Source organism: Gymnogyps californianus, chromosome 4, assembly GCF_018139145.2.
Source record: "Gymnogyps californianus isolate 813 chromosome 4, ASM1813914v2, whole genome shotgun sequence".
Taxonomy (NCBI): domain Eukaryota; kingdom Metazoa; phylum Chordata; class Aves; order Accipitriformes; family Cathartidae; genus Gymnogyps; species Gymnogyps californianus.
Genome location: NC_059474.1, coordinates 78,407,463 through 78,422,286, shown reverse-complemented (window position 1 = coordinate 78,422,286; position 14,824 = coordinate 78,407,463). Strand labels below are relative to the sequence as shown.

Here is a 14,824-nt window from a genome sequence, read left to right as displayed (position 1 = left end):
CCCGCAGCGAGGCGCGCGCCGCGATTGGGCAGAGCGCGCCGGAGCGGGCGGGGTCCTGGGCGGGCCGCCCGCCGCCGGCCTCTCGGCGGAGAACGCCCGGAGGAGGGGCGGGCGCTGGCTGCTCCCCCCGGCCTGGCCTGCGGGCGGGCGGGCGGCGGGCCCGAGCTCCCCCGGTGCCGAGGCCCGGCCCAGGCAGTCGGGAACCGTCTGGCGGGCACGGCTCTGCCCGCAAAACGGCAGCTGGCCCTGGCCTAGCGGTCGCTGGCTGGCCGGCCTGTCTGGTACCGGGTCCCACTGGGTAATCCAGACTTTGGTGCCAAACTACCGGGACGACATGGAGTATCAGTAAAGTAGGAATATTTTATTTAACAATGAAGCGTCGGAGGCATTGTTTAGAACAGTGTAACAAAATACCAGCCCTGCACGGAGTCTGAATTTTAAAAAAATCATTTCTACCACATCAAGAGTAGCTTTGGACTGAGTTCACATTAACTTCCAAAGTTGTTTTTTAAAAAAAAATTCTAGTCCTTCCTCTTGTAAGTAAGTATGCTGAATTAAGAAACAGTAGTTGTAGGTACGTGTATATACATACATGTGAAACAGTGCTAGTACAATTACATTCACACTTACCTGATTTTCATTAATTCCTTGTAATCGTACCATGAGTTCTCAGCTTATACACATTACTAGCATCACTAATAAAGAACAAAGATTTCAAGTAATCCTCCACTGATCTCTAGTTGATTTATGGTATTATGAAACATCCTACTCGTACCCGGTTGCTGCAAGGAAGAGTACTACACTGTGTCTGTTAATTTTTTTCTTGCAAAATTTAGTGCAAAGAATTCTCAATATGTATTCATAAACCTGTTAAAATATCAGCAATTCATACCATTATACCTTTTTAATGCAGAAATGCAAAAAAAAATTATGATAGTTCTTGCTTTTAGAGAACTAAAATGAAGAGAGCGATCTTTTTGTGGTGAGTTAATAAAATTTCCTAAGACTAAATTCCAGAGAAGCTGTACATAAAGTTATTTAAGTGCTAAAAATCTACAATACATTTTTCAAGTATAAGATACTGAAATATTATTGCCAATAAATAGTTGTGCTGTAGTCAAAGCCGTGGTTCCTTTGTTGAATCATTCACATCTCAACATATTAGGATTTAGTTTCTCACTGAGTTTATGTATCAAAATTGCTAACTCTTCTGTTGCTTGGGACTTATCCTCCAGAAGTTCGTAGCGAAGACTGGAGATATCCTGTTTGATTTCCTTTAATTCACCTGTATTAATCATTGAAAGAAATACTTGTTAGCAAAGTTTAACATTCATTCAGTACTGTTAAGTCACATCAGCGCGTATTTCAGATTATTATCTCAAAATGTTCATGAGAGCAGGTACAGGGGTGGGGCAGGAGGCTTTACCTCTTCTTCAGTCTCAAGGAGATGTGAGTGTGTCCCCACCCCTAAATAGTACCAAAGGTATTTTAATAGTCCATTGAACTCTAATGTTGTGCTCCACGTGTATACAGAACATCAAAGATTCAAAAAGCGCTTTACATAGGTTAATGAATTAATCACAGCAACACTGCTGAACAGCTGGTAAATATTAGTATCCCCCTTTGAGAGAGAAAAGGCAAAGAGATTTTTTCTGAAGTGATGTGCCAAGATCACACAGGAAAAGTGTGGCAGAGCTGGCAGTAAAACTCACAGCTTCTGAGTCTCTCTCCTCTTCCTTACCAACATCCTTTGAATTAGAAAAAGTCAACCAATTTAAAATTATGTTACAATTTGACACAAAGTACAAAAAACGCATTTAAAAGAAAACAATTGTCAAGGCCAGGCTCATAACAAGCAACAGCATGTTTTCCATTATAGGATATTCAGTTCAAGAGCAGAAGCTTTTTAAAATACTCAGATACTATTCTTCCAGCAAGTGTGAGGTATGCGAATTCTTACATAGTAGCCACCGCAGGAAATTATTTGTCACGTGTGAAATAAAGACTACGAGAAGAATACCTAAATTCTCTAGTGATGCAAAACAGGGAAAAATCCCTAGACTTACATTTAAAATAGCTGCAGTACATAAGAATGCAGACGTTTTCTATTGAGAATATAGCAGACTTCAAAAATTCTATCTTCAAAGGCTGGATCTATACTTCAGGTACCAATGAGATGGGCACGACACAAAGAGCACTACCTTTGCTATGCAGCTGAAGACTGAGGTTCAGGGGTTAGCTGACTTGCTCAAAGTGGACTTTGCTCTACAAAAATTGGTGATAAAGCAAGAAGCATGATGTCCACAAACCATGAGTCTTCGGCACTGTCTTGCTTATCTAAACACATATATGCCAATACCAAACAGGCATCAGGGAAGTGGAAAGGCTTGTACACCCCTGGCGCTGTTGGTGACAGAACAGTCTTGTCATCAATCACTAGGTAGATGATTTCCCCCATCACAGAGCAGGAACAGGAGGAAAGCAATGGGAATTCAGGAGAGGGGCACAAGCGGCACACTGAGAGGAAGACACTTTTAGGAGCTTCTCTGCTTTTGTCACTCAGGAGCTCAGCTCTGTACAGCCATATAGGATGGGGAAGAATCAGGATAACAGTCAATGCACAATGCTGCCTTTTGAAGGCACAGAATGGGATTCAATTTGTATCCTCTTTTCTGCTCCCTGTTTCTCACTGCAGAGAGTTACAGGTAAGCAGAGAGTAACTAACAAGCAAAATAAAAGCTATGCTGCCTTAGCTGAGAGAGCAGCCCGTTCAGGCCCCTCACATCATATACGCACGCAGCCGCCTGAGGCTTCCAGGCCAGTAAAAGCTGTTCTGATCCCAAGTTGTTCATGGCCGCACACCAGCTGGAGAGCACAAGGCTGCCAGCAGAGTGGCTTGGGTAAGCGCTGCCACTGAAACCAACTAGACTATCCCAGACCAGAACTACTCATGCTAGGCAGGTATGTTTTTCTGGTGGCGGTCACACAGATTACAGGCTGAACCATGACGGTTATAACCTCCAGCCTATGGGGAACAAAACCATCGCTGAGGTGTTACATTCCCAAGAGCAGAGCCAGCCCTGGAAGGGACATCAATCCATCGCCTGATAATCTTGTAGCTAGAGTGCAGAGTAAATACGCCCCATGTTGCACACACACCTATTATTTTGTTTGGCGACCTGCCTAGACCCCAAGAGCTTCTTTTCTGGCCTTCAAGCCTGTGTTTCATTCCCAGAAGGCTGGAGGAAGGAGGACAGCATTCGTCTCAGTCTCATCCCAATGGGGAGTCGGGGTGTGCGCCTGGAGCATGCACCCCTCACTGCTAGCAGGGAAGTTCTGCACTGTCACCAGATACCAAGCTCAGATCCATTGTTTCTCAAAAGATCTCCGGTCGCACACTAAAATAGTGGCTGCAGTTATCATTTTTCTCACCATGCAGGTAACTCTATGCAGCTTTGTTTAATGATGTGCAACTTCACAGATGAATATTCTGCATAGCTTTATGAAGGAAGGTAATACAAGTAGTTCATGGTGTAAAGTGGTAAATTGTGTGTTCAGTGGAATAAAACAGAGAGAAAGATGTCCTGCAGCTCTGACTAGGACTCTGGAAGTGTGAATACAGTTAGTGGCTTCCTCACAAATTTCCTCTGTAACTGTGCGTCATGTCTGTGCTCTTGTTTTCCACCTGTAAAACGGGGCCCATAATATTTCTCAGTTCTACTTCTTTGGTCCCGCTCATCCATTTTTGTTGTCACAGGCATACTTCCACTACTATCTGAGTTCAGTGCATTTGAAGTAGAAATAAACCCTCTTTTTACCTGAAGCTCCGTGCACCACTGTAATACCGATTCCTAATACAACGTGACAAAAATTGTCTGAATATTGCAAATGCAGTCTCTTTCTTACCTTCATTTACTTCATCATTTTCTCTGTCCACTTGTGCTTTCAGAACATAACGTTTTATCAATCTTTTCATTATTTGCTGCCAGATTAAAACAGTTATATAATCAGGTGAGCATATATAATGCAACACAATTCACTTTTCTTTCTTAACTATCTCCCTCACATCTGTGTACGTGAAAGAATGAACAGCCCCAGATCAAGCAGTTGCCTCATATGGGCTTTTCTGGTGGCATTCTGAGATTCATCATTACAATAAAGCACCGTTCTCATCTAGTTACCTCTTATTTACAGAGCACCACAACTTTTTGTAGGGAACAGGACAACAGGAAAATATGTCTAAACACACCTAATTTAGGCTTTAAGTGGCTTCAGAATAGGTCTACTCTTTGTTAAACTCAGTTCACATCTGAAAGGATGTGTAGTAGTAAGAGATAAATATTTACATTTTAAAAAGAAAGAAAGAAAAGTAGAGATTTTACAGTATGACAGTGCAATGTCAGCTGTAAAGGATTCATTAAGATTATATCTGTATTTTTATACCATAACTGCCAGGGTTCCTTGTATGTACTAATATTTTTGTACTGTGTTACCATACCTAATCTAACGTAGCTCATCTAACAGAATTTGCACAGGTGGATTACATACCTTCAACATTTTCACTAGCGGAAAAAGAGCTTCTATTTACTCTTTTATTTCTGAGCTGGAAAGAAGACAGCAAGGTACTATCTGACAGACTCCTTTTACCAGAAAGGAGCATTCCCATCTGCAGGAATGTTGAATGTCACATCTCAGATCATAGGAAGAAAGGAAGGGAAAGTCATGCTAACCTAGTCAGCTCAATGCTTTCACATCCCTTCCCCAGAAATCAGTTTCGTATGTTTGCTTCTCACACTTTCCAAACTGGGACATCAAAGGAAAATCTAAGTTTTGTATGGGCTAGTTTTTAAACGCCTCAAATAATGGGGCTTGAACAATAACTGTCTTTTTTTCCAGTAGCACCCTGGAGTTTGATTTCTGAAGGAGGTTTTCTTTATCTGGTGAAGGCAAAACGTACTTGAAACACAAAATTCTGCTAGTACCTTCACATAGTTCTATTACTTAAAACAGTGACCACTGTATGTACTTACCTGATAGCGTGTCGGCTGATTGAGAATGCTGTTAAAACCGTGTGATTCAAAAACTCTGGAGTTCGACTGAGTGAAAAGGTTTAACTAGGAAGAAATGAGACAAAATTAAAATATATTATGGAATTTACAGTTAGAATTCGGCTCCATTTTTTTTTCTTGGAGACATCTTGGGGATGTCTCCATAGTCACTATATCAGAATATTATTTCCAAAAAAACCTTGAGATTGCCTTGACTTATTTGTTGGTGTGGGTTTGTTTTTTTTTTTTTAAACACTGATAATTTTAGCCATCCTGTTCACAGCACAGCTTCAAAGCAAATGTGCTTGCACAGCTGAGGATATAATGAATTATGACTTGGAGGCAGGGATGAGTGGCCAGAGAAAGGAGAGACTCTCTAAACTGGCTTTAACAAAGAGCTGTTGTGGATCTGCACTCTCAAGCATACTTTTAACTACAAATACATGCTCAAAACCATTTCTGCTTAGTTCAAAGTGTTTTTCCAAAGCACCATTTTCAGGAATAGCAATATATTTAGAAAAATGGTCATTGTTATATTATTCGAGGATCACAAAGCCATCAGATCCCAAATCATTTAAGATTTTTGTAGCAGTGGGCTAGAAACAGAAGGGAAAAAACCCACCTTGGACAAGATGCCTTTGTGACCAATGCAGGAGGTTTGTTACTACCAAATCAGGGACCTAACTCTTCTCTCAGATACACTGGTGAGGGTGAAGTAAAAACCGTGTATCCATAGAAGGTTCAACCCCCTAATCTGCATCTGTCATTAATGTTGTGTGTGGCCAACTAAAAGTCACTGAACCAATGATAGCTGACCTCTCTGGTGGGGTAGGGGAGCAAACTGAAGTAAGCCTGCATCTATATAGTAAGTTTGATGCTTTCCGTAACTATCGTGGGTTTTGTGACTATACTGCATATGGCCTGTCACTTAAGCAGGGCCACTAGTGGGCTATTTTTACCTACTCCAGGTTGCCCACCTTCTTGTGGGCAATGAGACATCAGCTCAGCCACCATTTTTATTAGGGAGTGGGACAGGGTTTATCTTTGTACAGTGTAATACATAGTGTGCCAGCCCAGCCTGACACAGAGGAGGCTGTGGGCTGCCTTTTGCAGAGAAAAATAGTTTGTAGTTGAAGAAAACTAGCTCTACCTGACCTGTCTCAACAGTGACTCAGACAGGATTTTAGTTCTTTAGTGACTTACATTCTAAGTATGACAGTAAGTACTCCTGTATGAGATGTAAGCACTACTGAATGTTTTGTTATGAAAGCGTAGCTTAGGGTGTTGATGTTTCTTTGTTTTGTTTTGAAAACACATCTTCTGTACAGTGACTGGAGAGAACTAATGAAGTTCAGGCTTTCGGAGCAGTAGAGAGCAAAAGATGAGCAGTTAGTACCAAAAAAGTGCTTCTAGCTAAACTGATTTAAATCGACATTTTTATAAACGTGTATGTACTTTCACTGCCTACAGAAAACTGGAAAAAATATTTTCTTTACTGAAGATTCAGTACCACCAACAGCTCAAAAGTCCTAGGCTCCAGTGAGATCTTTCAGAAAAGATGACCAGACTTGACACTTCTGATCATTTACAGTAAAACAAATAAAAATTATTTTCAAAGTATTGCTTTCAGTCTTTGTAATACACAGGGCCTTGAGCCTAACTTATAAAAAAGGCCACATGTATCCTCTTTAACCCGTCTGTGCCCCAGTTTGCCATCAGTAAAACAAGGGGAATTGTTATCTAATTCTCACAAGAGCATTGTGACACTGCATTCCATTAATATTTGTAAAGAACATTTAGATACTCAAATTTAGAATGTCATGGAAGTGCTGAAGATTATTACCACCAATCTCCCCTCTTTCCTGTTGTTTTCTGTTGAGAACATAGCTTTTGACAGTGGGAAGTGAATATCATACTGACCACACTATCCTTTTCCTGTCCTAGTGAAAGGAAAAGTTTTCTCTCCTTATCCCCCCCCCCTTTTTTTTTTTACTCTGAACTAAAAATCTTTCTAATGGAGGCTGACAGCATCTTTATGCAATATTTAGGTCATTCCTTGTGGGAATTACTTGCATCTTTGAATACTCAGTTATTTTTGTCTTAATTGTGTTTTTCCAGTCATTGGACCTTGTTGTCCTAAGAAAATTTATAGCTATTTTTTGGTTTTATGCAGTACGTTTAGGCAGTCTGAAATACAGATCTATGAATATAAATGCTTGACTAATTACTGTACTATCATCAGAAGCACAGATTATACCCTAAAACTTAAAGAAAAGCAGAATGCTGGAATGAACACACAATTCTTCACTGCAAAGAAAAGATTTCAGCACCTACCCTAGATTTGGAATTGCCCATTCCCATTTCAATGTCCTTCTGTAGCCGTCTCCTCCTGCACTTAGAAAAGTTAATGATCCTCATGATGAAATAGAAAAAAGACTTGGGGCTTGGTACAAGACTGAACGGTGGAGGTAACGTTTTTCCATCATCAAAATACGATAACCAAAGTTTAGAACGAGCGAACTTCCACTCTACATCACTGTCATCCTGTGTTAAGATATAAAAACAGGTATGTGCTTTGTTTTTATGAAATGCAAAATTTCTTCCAAATGAAACTTCTTTTAAATATCGACCCTTTCTGGTTTTACATAAAGTGTTATTTGCTTGCTAGTAAGACTCCCAGTAGTTCTGCAAAAATGCAACCACTTTATCAAGTCTATTTTAACTAAATTTCAGTTGTCTCTTTATGGCAACATCTCATTGACAATACTTAGTTAAAGCATGTGAACCATTTAAACAAGTGTTATTTTTGCACTGAGTGAAAGCCAACATATAAACTCCTTGCTATTTAAAGTGGAACTTCTTTGTTTTTTTTAAAGTCTTGTTTTTCTCATTAAAGTGGTCACATGAATTTGGTACTCGCATAAGTGATGAAGTATTAAGCTTCAAGGCAGACGTGGTTTAAAATGGTAATACTCACAGCTTTTTACATAACCATGAAAAGTAACTCTGATTTATAATGGAGTACAGAAAATACAAACTTTGTTGTCATGAAGAAACTGTATTAAAAAACTGACAAACTGATCTTGTCCTAATACATTCTTAGTGAAGCATTCCAAGGCTGGACTTGGTTTGCTCCGAAGGTGAAAAGTTTGTTTATTATAACTAGTTTTCTCCTGCTGAATTCCCTAACATTTCCCAGAAGTCACTGAAAATACTGGAAATGACATATCCATTTGTACACTATGTCTTAGATAATCTTTTTTTCCTGCTAATGTGGGTCTGCGCCCATGCCTATCTGAATGTAATACTCTTCAAATAATATCAGAACTCATGGTCTGGAAAATTGGCACTATAAATATACTTTTACTTTCATTTCAGCAACTTGGGATTTATTTTTAAAACCCAAGTATGTTCTCTACTTTCAATTTTCTGATTTTTTTTTATTGGAGTTGGATGCTAAATACTCTAATTAATTACCTTTAAAAATGAAGATACTTTGTCATCATAATGAAATTCAAATAAAAATATATCTCTCTTAATAAGCAATGCAGCCAATAACTTTGTGTGAAATTCAAGTATTCATTCAACTGAGCCATTTGGCAGATTTGGAGAAATACTGCCACTGTGTTTTCAGGGCATATGGCAAAGCTCAGTAAACCTAGAATCAAGTTTTAAGACTGTACCTAAAGTGGAAAAAAGCACATATTACAAACAAAGCGTGTAAACATTGCAAAGTGTGACTCAGTCACAACAATCTTGAAGATAAGCACCTGTATCATACTCCACGTACAGAGGCATATAAACGTAATAAAGTATGTCCATGTATCACTGCTGTGCCTAAGTGTCTAACTCCTGCACATTTAGCTAAAAAGTTTGAGGATTGGAACTAAAAACCAGATTTCCATTAAAGAACACATCAAAATACATTTAATCCGTATCCTAATGATCTGTCAAATATTGAATTGCACTACATTAAGGAAACATGCAATAAGCATCCTAAGGAAACTGGGAATGAACCACCCCTATCTAAAATGTTAGGCCCAGTAACTTTGTTTTCTACTTCGCAGCAGTCTTCATTTGAATATTACTTCAGATTTTAAGATTTCTGGATGGATGACATCTCCTTAAGATGCGTATACGTGGCACAAGATGAACTACTTGATCAGATCCTGTAAGGTTCTGCAGCTTGGCTGGGTTGTTAGATAAAGTCAGTCCTAGGAACATGGTATTTTTTGTGATCTCCTTTACTGAGGTAATCTCTCCACTGTACTTTTGCATATCAAGATGTGCTCATTAAAATAATTCCTAATAATTCTGCCCTTTTTCAACATAACAAAAGAGAACAACTTGAGAACAGAGCCCACCTCAATTTCTTGATATGAACTGTTGATCATAGCAATCAGCATGTTGAGCAGAACTACCACCATCGTTACATTGTATATGCCATAAAGAACATAACCAATGTTCTCTATGAACTTATGATCATATTTGAGGACAACAGAGGTTACTTCAGACAAGCCAAATATTGACCAAAATAAGGTTTTGAAACTTTCTTCCACTCTGTAGGAAAAAAAGAGGAAGGCATTATTACTAACTACTCAAATAAATATATTAAGTTGTGTTTACAGTAAGTGATAAACAATCTCAAGTAATTTGTCAGTGAACCAGGTTTGTAGAGCACTGATCAAAACAACAAACATGCAAGAAAATATTTTTCACAGTATGTTCAGTTTCTCCACTGTGCTCCACCTATCCATCATAGGTAATATAGGTGTAACAATACATGCAAAACAACAGTCCAGGAATTAGAAAGGTATTCTGTTTCCAGGTTTTGAGATGAAGCATATTCTCATCTCATTATTTTCCAGTCTAACTCTGCAGAGGGCAGACCTTCCCTGTCCTAAAGCTAAAAATGGGGCTGATGGGAAGGAAACTGCTGCACTCCTTTATTTTAGACTGCAATGAAAGTTTTTGTTATACAAGTAGGAAAGAATTGGTCTTTTGTATTCTGCTTTCTAAGGTTCTGAGATACCTGACTTCCAGCTGACTTCACCTGTCTTCAGTTTTATTTTAATGGTAGGAGAGAGCATACAATATCTTGCAGACTTTGTTACCTTAGTGAAAAACCTGAAAGTTTCGTATCGTTTTTTTACTTAAACATAACTTCATACTTACGTTGTAAAGGCTGGGTTTAGTTTAGCTCCAAGGTAGTAGGAATACAGTATGAACATTCCAATCATAAATGCAAGAAATACCATAATAAAAAGGACCATAAACTTGAAGATGTCCTTAACAGTCCTTCCAAGTGAAATCTGCAAGGGCCCAAAACTCTCATTTGCAGGCAGGATATATGCAATCCGAGAAAAGCTAAGAACGACAGCAATTGCATAAAGGCCTTCAGATATTATCTGAGGATCAGATGGAAGCCATTTATCTCTAGCTGGAAGATATGAAATATAGGGGTAAATATAAGGAGTTACTCATTTATCACAATGTTGAAAAATAAATCTTGATAGGATTTTTCCATGAACATGTCTGAATTTACTTGAGACAAATACTTGAAGAGTCTAGTAGTTGCTACTCTATTACTATTTCCTTTAAGTCACAAATGATAAAGATAAGTTACATTACCTTTTGCTAGAAGAAAAACTGTACTTGAAGAAACATGACATTTTCTTCTACAGTTTGCATTTTAACCTGAACTACGTAACAATAAATAATTCCTTATTGCCTTTCTTAACACAACTGTATTATTAGCTATCTTAATAAGCACTATGCTAAAGGCAGAAATTTATTCATATTTAGTGTTTTATTGATGGGCAGTTAACAGTGTTGGCTGATGAACAATTTCATTTATTAATCACACCAAGCTTTTGCCATTGTTACAAGTTGACGATATAACCTAATTTCCATTGAAATCATGAAGATTTTTGCCATTTACCTCAATGGAAGTAAGATTGTGGTTTTTACACACAATATGCACAGAAACAATTGAATTATATATAAATTCATGAATTGTTTATTACGTGAATTAATGCACCATTTTAGCAAAATAACACTGAATTAAAATGTGTTTCATATCAAAATACCATGTGTTTCTAAATGTGTATTTACATATGTACAAATTCAGATTGATTATATAGCAATTAACGTAAATAACAAAACCAAGTCTGCTATTATAATATATTGAGGTTCATAAAGCATATGCTAAAATACACCGTTAGCAGCAAATACAGCCTTTGCTGATGTTGCAAACAGAGATTCATCACACCTTTAATTACAATTTCTGCACTGCAATAACTATTTAGTACTTTTATTCTATACGAGCAGATCTTTACTGGGCCAGCATCCTTCCTTCAGCAAGAAATGCTGACAGATCTTTGTGAATATGAATAACTGTATCAAACCACTGAACCAAACAAAAAAAAAAAAAATCACATAAAAATTTTATCTGTTGTGCACTAAGCCAAGAATAAAATATAGCTTGCAAATGTTTAAAATCAAGAGGGTCAAATTTAGCTCTAGGATAAACAGTTACAACAAAATTATGGACAGCTACATTTGAACTGATTTTGTCCTTATGCCTATTGTTTGAATATATTAGCAAACATATTTGTCAAATTAGCATCATAACAACTATTGTTTAAATAGCACAGAAACAAAAATATTGAGGCAGAAATAGTTAGACAATGCTATGAACACAAACCCATGGAAATGTTCATCTTAAGGCTTTGAAATACTAGTGCATCCTACCAGTTTTTCTATGTTCAGATCTGTGTTGCAGAAAAGTTAAACTCACCATAAGTAAAATATTCTATTTCTGGAGGAAGTGTAACCTCAGAGAGGTCATTCTCCTCAATGTAGTTGTCCACATATTGTTGTGCTTTTGTGGCCTGTAGGAATGCCAGAAGCCTCGCTGTGAAAGCAGCAATGAAAATGGACAGCATCCCAAAATCCAAAACATTCCATAACTGCAAAATATACTCCCTGGGTCCTTCCAGCCACAGCTCTTTGCATTCTGACCACATCATACCTGCAACAAGAAATGAAAAAAAGAAAGCAACGTTGGCCAAACTCTTTTCATTTAAACTCTCTGCATTCTCCCATTTCATGAAACCAGGTGGTACCCGTGGAGCAAAAATTCACTTATTTGCAGTGTCACAGCATCATCATACACCTTGAGTAAGGCTCTCTTGGTTTCAACAGGATTGATCAAATGGCAAGGTATTAATTGATACGCCGGGATAAAACCTCAGACATCTCCACAAAGGGTAGCGTAGAGCTATGACTTTGCAGTGAAAGTATTATGGCCCAACAACGTAACAGTATGCTGTACTTCTAGAGAAGGAAAAATGTTAAATGTGGAAAAAGAACTCCTCTCATTTCCTTATCATTTACATTCATAAAACACTTCTGAATCAGAACGATTAATTTTTACAGAGGAGCACAACTATCCAACTACACAGATGACCAAATATAGCTGGCACAATTATACTACTGGTTCTCCACTTTACAGAATAAGATGCTTTTCAGCATAGAAAGTGGAATTTGGTTATGTGTAATTCAGTTTTCTTACTCAAACTTCTCCTGAGAAATTCATTTACGTGGAATTAATCCAGATCGCAGCCTCATCAAAACCTAGAGATGTAGTTGTTGGGAATCAAGACTTTTTCTTACTTCAAAAGTTTCTTAGGGGGGAGAAAAAAAAAACAAAAAACAAACAACAAAACCACAACCCCACAACTTTTTTTCTTGTTTTCCTGGCTGGGTAATTCAGAGGGGTACTGCTGCCATCCCAACCATACACACAGCAGCCACGCACTGGATTGGCTTGAGGCTGGTTGTCTCTGAGTGCCCAAGAAATTTCTCACAGTGACTGAGTCCTAGAGACCACCAAAATCTCAGTCCTTGCCTTCTGTCAAATAAAGAAGCTGCTCCCCACAAGTATATGCTGGGACTACCAAAAGGCAGCATACAAAGGATATGCATCTTCCTACCCTAACATAGTTTAAGATAAAGCAGTGCTTAAACCAGGAGATACAGGTGATTCAAAAGGCAGAGCGAGGCACCTTCATGTAGCAGCCACAGTAACACTTCCTTTCTCTTCCACAGCCTGTAAAAGCTAAGAACACTACATTATCATGTGGCTGACTGACATTTTGCTACGTAAAGCACCTGACTTTGATGGAAGCGCTAGAAGATAGCATTTTCTGCCATATAGAGTTTCAAACAGGCTGACAGCTGATCAGGTTTTGTGAAGAAAACTGAGTAATGAAAACTGAATCATTAGCCCTTTGACACTGGTAGAAACTGTGATTTCCCCAAATGCTACCTAGGCAGCAATGCCACATAAGCACTGATGTGCTAGCACATTAACACCGAGCAGTAGGAACTCCTGACCTTCTGGCACATACAGCAGCGTAGGCTTCCTGATACTATTTAAGAAAACCACTTCAGTAAAGTATAATTTCTGTGGCGTTCTCTTCAGCAAACCTGCACTCCTCTTACAAAAGCCAGAATTACCAAACAGTGCGGCAAATCAGCAAACAAAATTTTACCCCGTGCTGCAAGAAGGGGCAGCACAGAGATGCTCTGATGCTCTCACCAGTTCTAATGCACTGTTATCTGCCCTAAGGGTTTATTCTAACCACGCAGCAGCTGGAGCAAAGGTTTGGGACCTGGGCTTCTCTCCTTTCTTTTAGAATTTATGTCTGCCAGGAAAACAGTTGACATAAAGATGAAGGGGCAATATACCTACCAAGTACCCATACCATGATCAGCATTTCTGTCCAGGTGAACTGGGTAGTCTTCACCCTAAAGATCTGCTTAGGGTAATCAGTAACAGTAACATTCGGTAGCGTTGTTATACCTTCAAATCTGTCTGAAGCATTGAACACCAGCAGGCCTAGGAAAATAATGAAGGATGCTGCATGTGCCACAAATTTCATAAATGGGCTTCGAAGAATTCTTCCAAGCTGCAAAGGCAGAACGAAAGCAGTCACTTAGTTTTCTCAAAGAAACAAACTCTTTCATCAGGCATTCCAGAAGCATAAATGGGCACTCAGAGCTCAGGACAGTCTGAAGCCTCATTTTTAAAGGACACTCTTCCAAGCGCACTGAACTGTGATGCTTTACCATTTCAGACAAAAGTCTCCCAAAGGCAGCCTCATGGAGTACACTGTCCTGTTAGTGAGTGTTCATGTTATTCCATAAACTCTAGATGGCAATGTTTGAGGGGAAACACTCCAAGGAATTACGAACGCACAATGGCTGTGACTGGAAAAGATTTGATCTAATGCCCACAGATACCAACGGGAGGCAGAAGCAAGTCCATGGAAAATAAATAAATAAATAAAATCTCCAAGTAGCAAAATGCTTTCCCTACCAACAAGAGCATACTATTAGCTTGTCTATGACTATAGCGCTAGGAAAAATTACAGACTCATCTTCTCATCTCTGGCTACTGTATTCCATCCACAGAATATACGTTCAGAGCTATAAGTGCCAAATAAATAACCTGTGTCTACTAAAAATAATGACTGTTCCATCACAATGTACTAAGAAGGACAAGATCAGAAATATTACTATTTTCAAATAAATTCACAGCTGATTTCATTCACATCTGCACCTGGTAGAAGGACAAAACAGTAACAGCAGAGGCAGTCCATCTGCACCAGAAGAGAGGACTGGCTGCCTCCAGAAGACCACACTGGAAAGGGCAATGGGCCTGTCACTGTTACTCACTGTATGAAGAGGAGTCTGTGATCTCATCAGTA

At 38.8% G+C, this 14,824-nt stretch overlaps 1 protein-coding gene across 5 annotated transcripts in view; it reads right to left on the bottom strand.

Moving 5' to 3' along the window:
* Positions 1-346: 346 nt before the first annotated feature.
* Positions 347-14,824, bottom strand: part of TRPC3 (transient receptor potential cation channel subfamily C member 3) — a 44,977-nt gene continuing 30,499 nt past the window's right edge. For 3 of the 5 annotated variants that reach the window (XM_050895490.1, XM_050895491.1, XM_050895493.1), the window contains 8 exons: positions 13,807-14,023; positions 11,848-12,081; positions 10,224-10,488; positions 9,413-9,608; positions 7,383-7,592; positions 5,031-5,114; positions 3,907-3,982; positions 347-1,285 (listed from right to left, as the gene is read on the bottom strand). In XM_050895490.1, coding sequence (XP_050751447.1) covers positions 1,143-1,285; positions 3,907-3,982; positions 5,031-5,114; positions 7,383-7,592; positions 9,413-9,608; positions 10,224-10,488; positions 11,848-12,081; positions 13,807-14,023 — 1,425 coding nt within the window. In that variant the 3' untranslated portion in view covers positions 347-1,142. Of the gene's footprint in view, positions 1,286-1,709; positions 1,749-3,906; positions 3,983-5,030; positions 5,115-7,382; positions 7,593-9,412; positions 9,609-10,223; positions 10,489-11,847; positions 12,082-13,806; positions 14,024-14,824 lie in introns of those variants that run through there. The other 2 variants (XM_050895494.1, XM_050895492.1) reach the window with 2 other exon arrangements.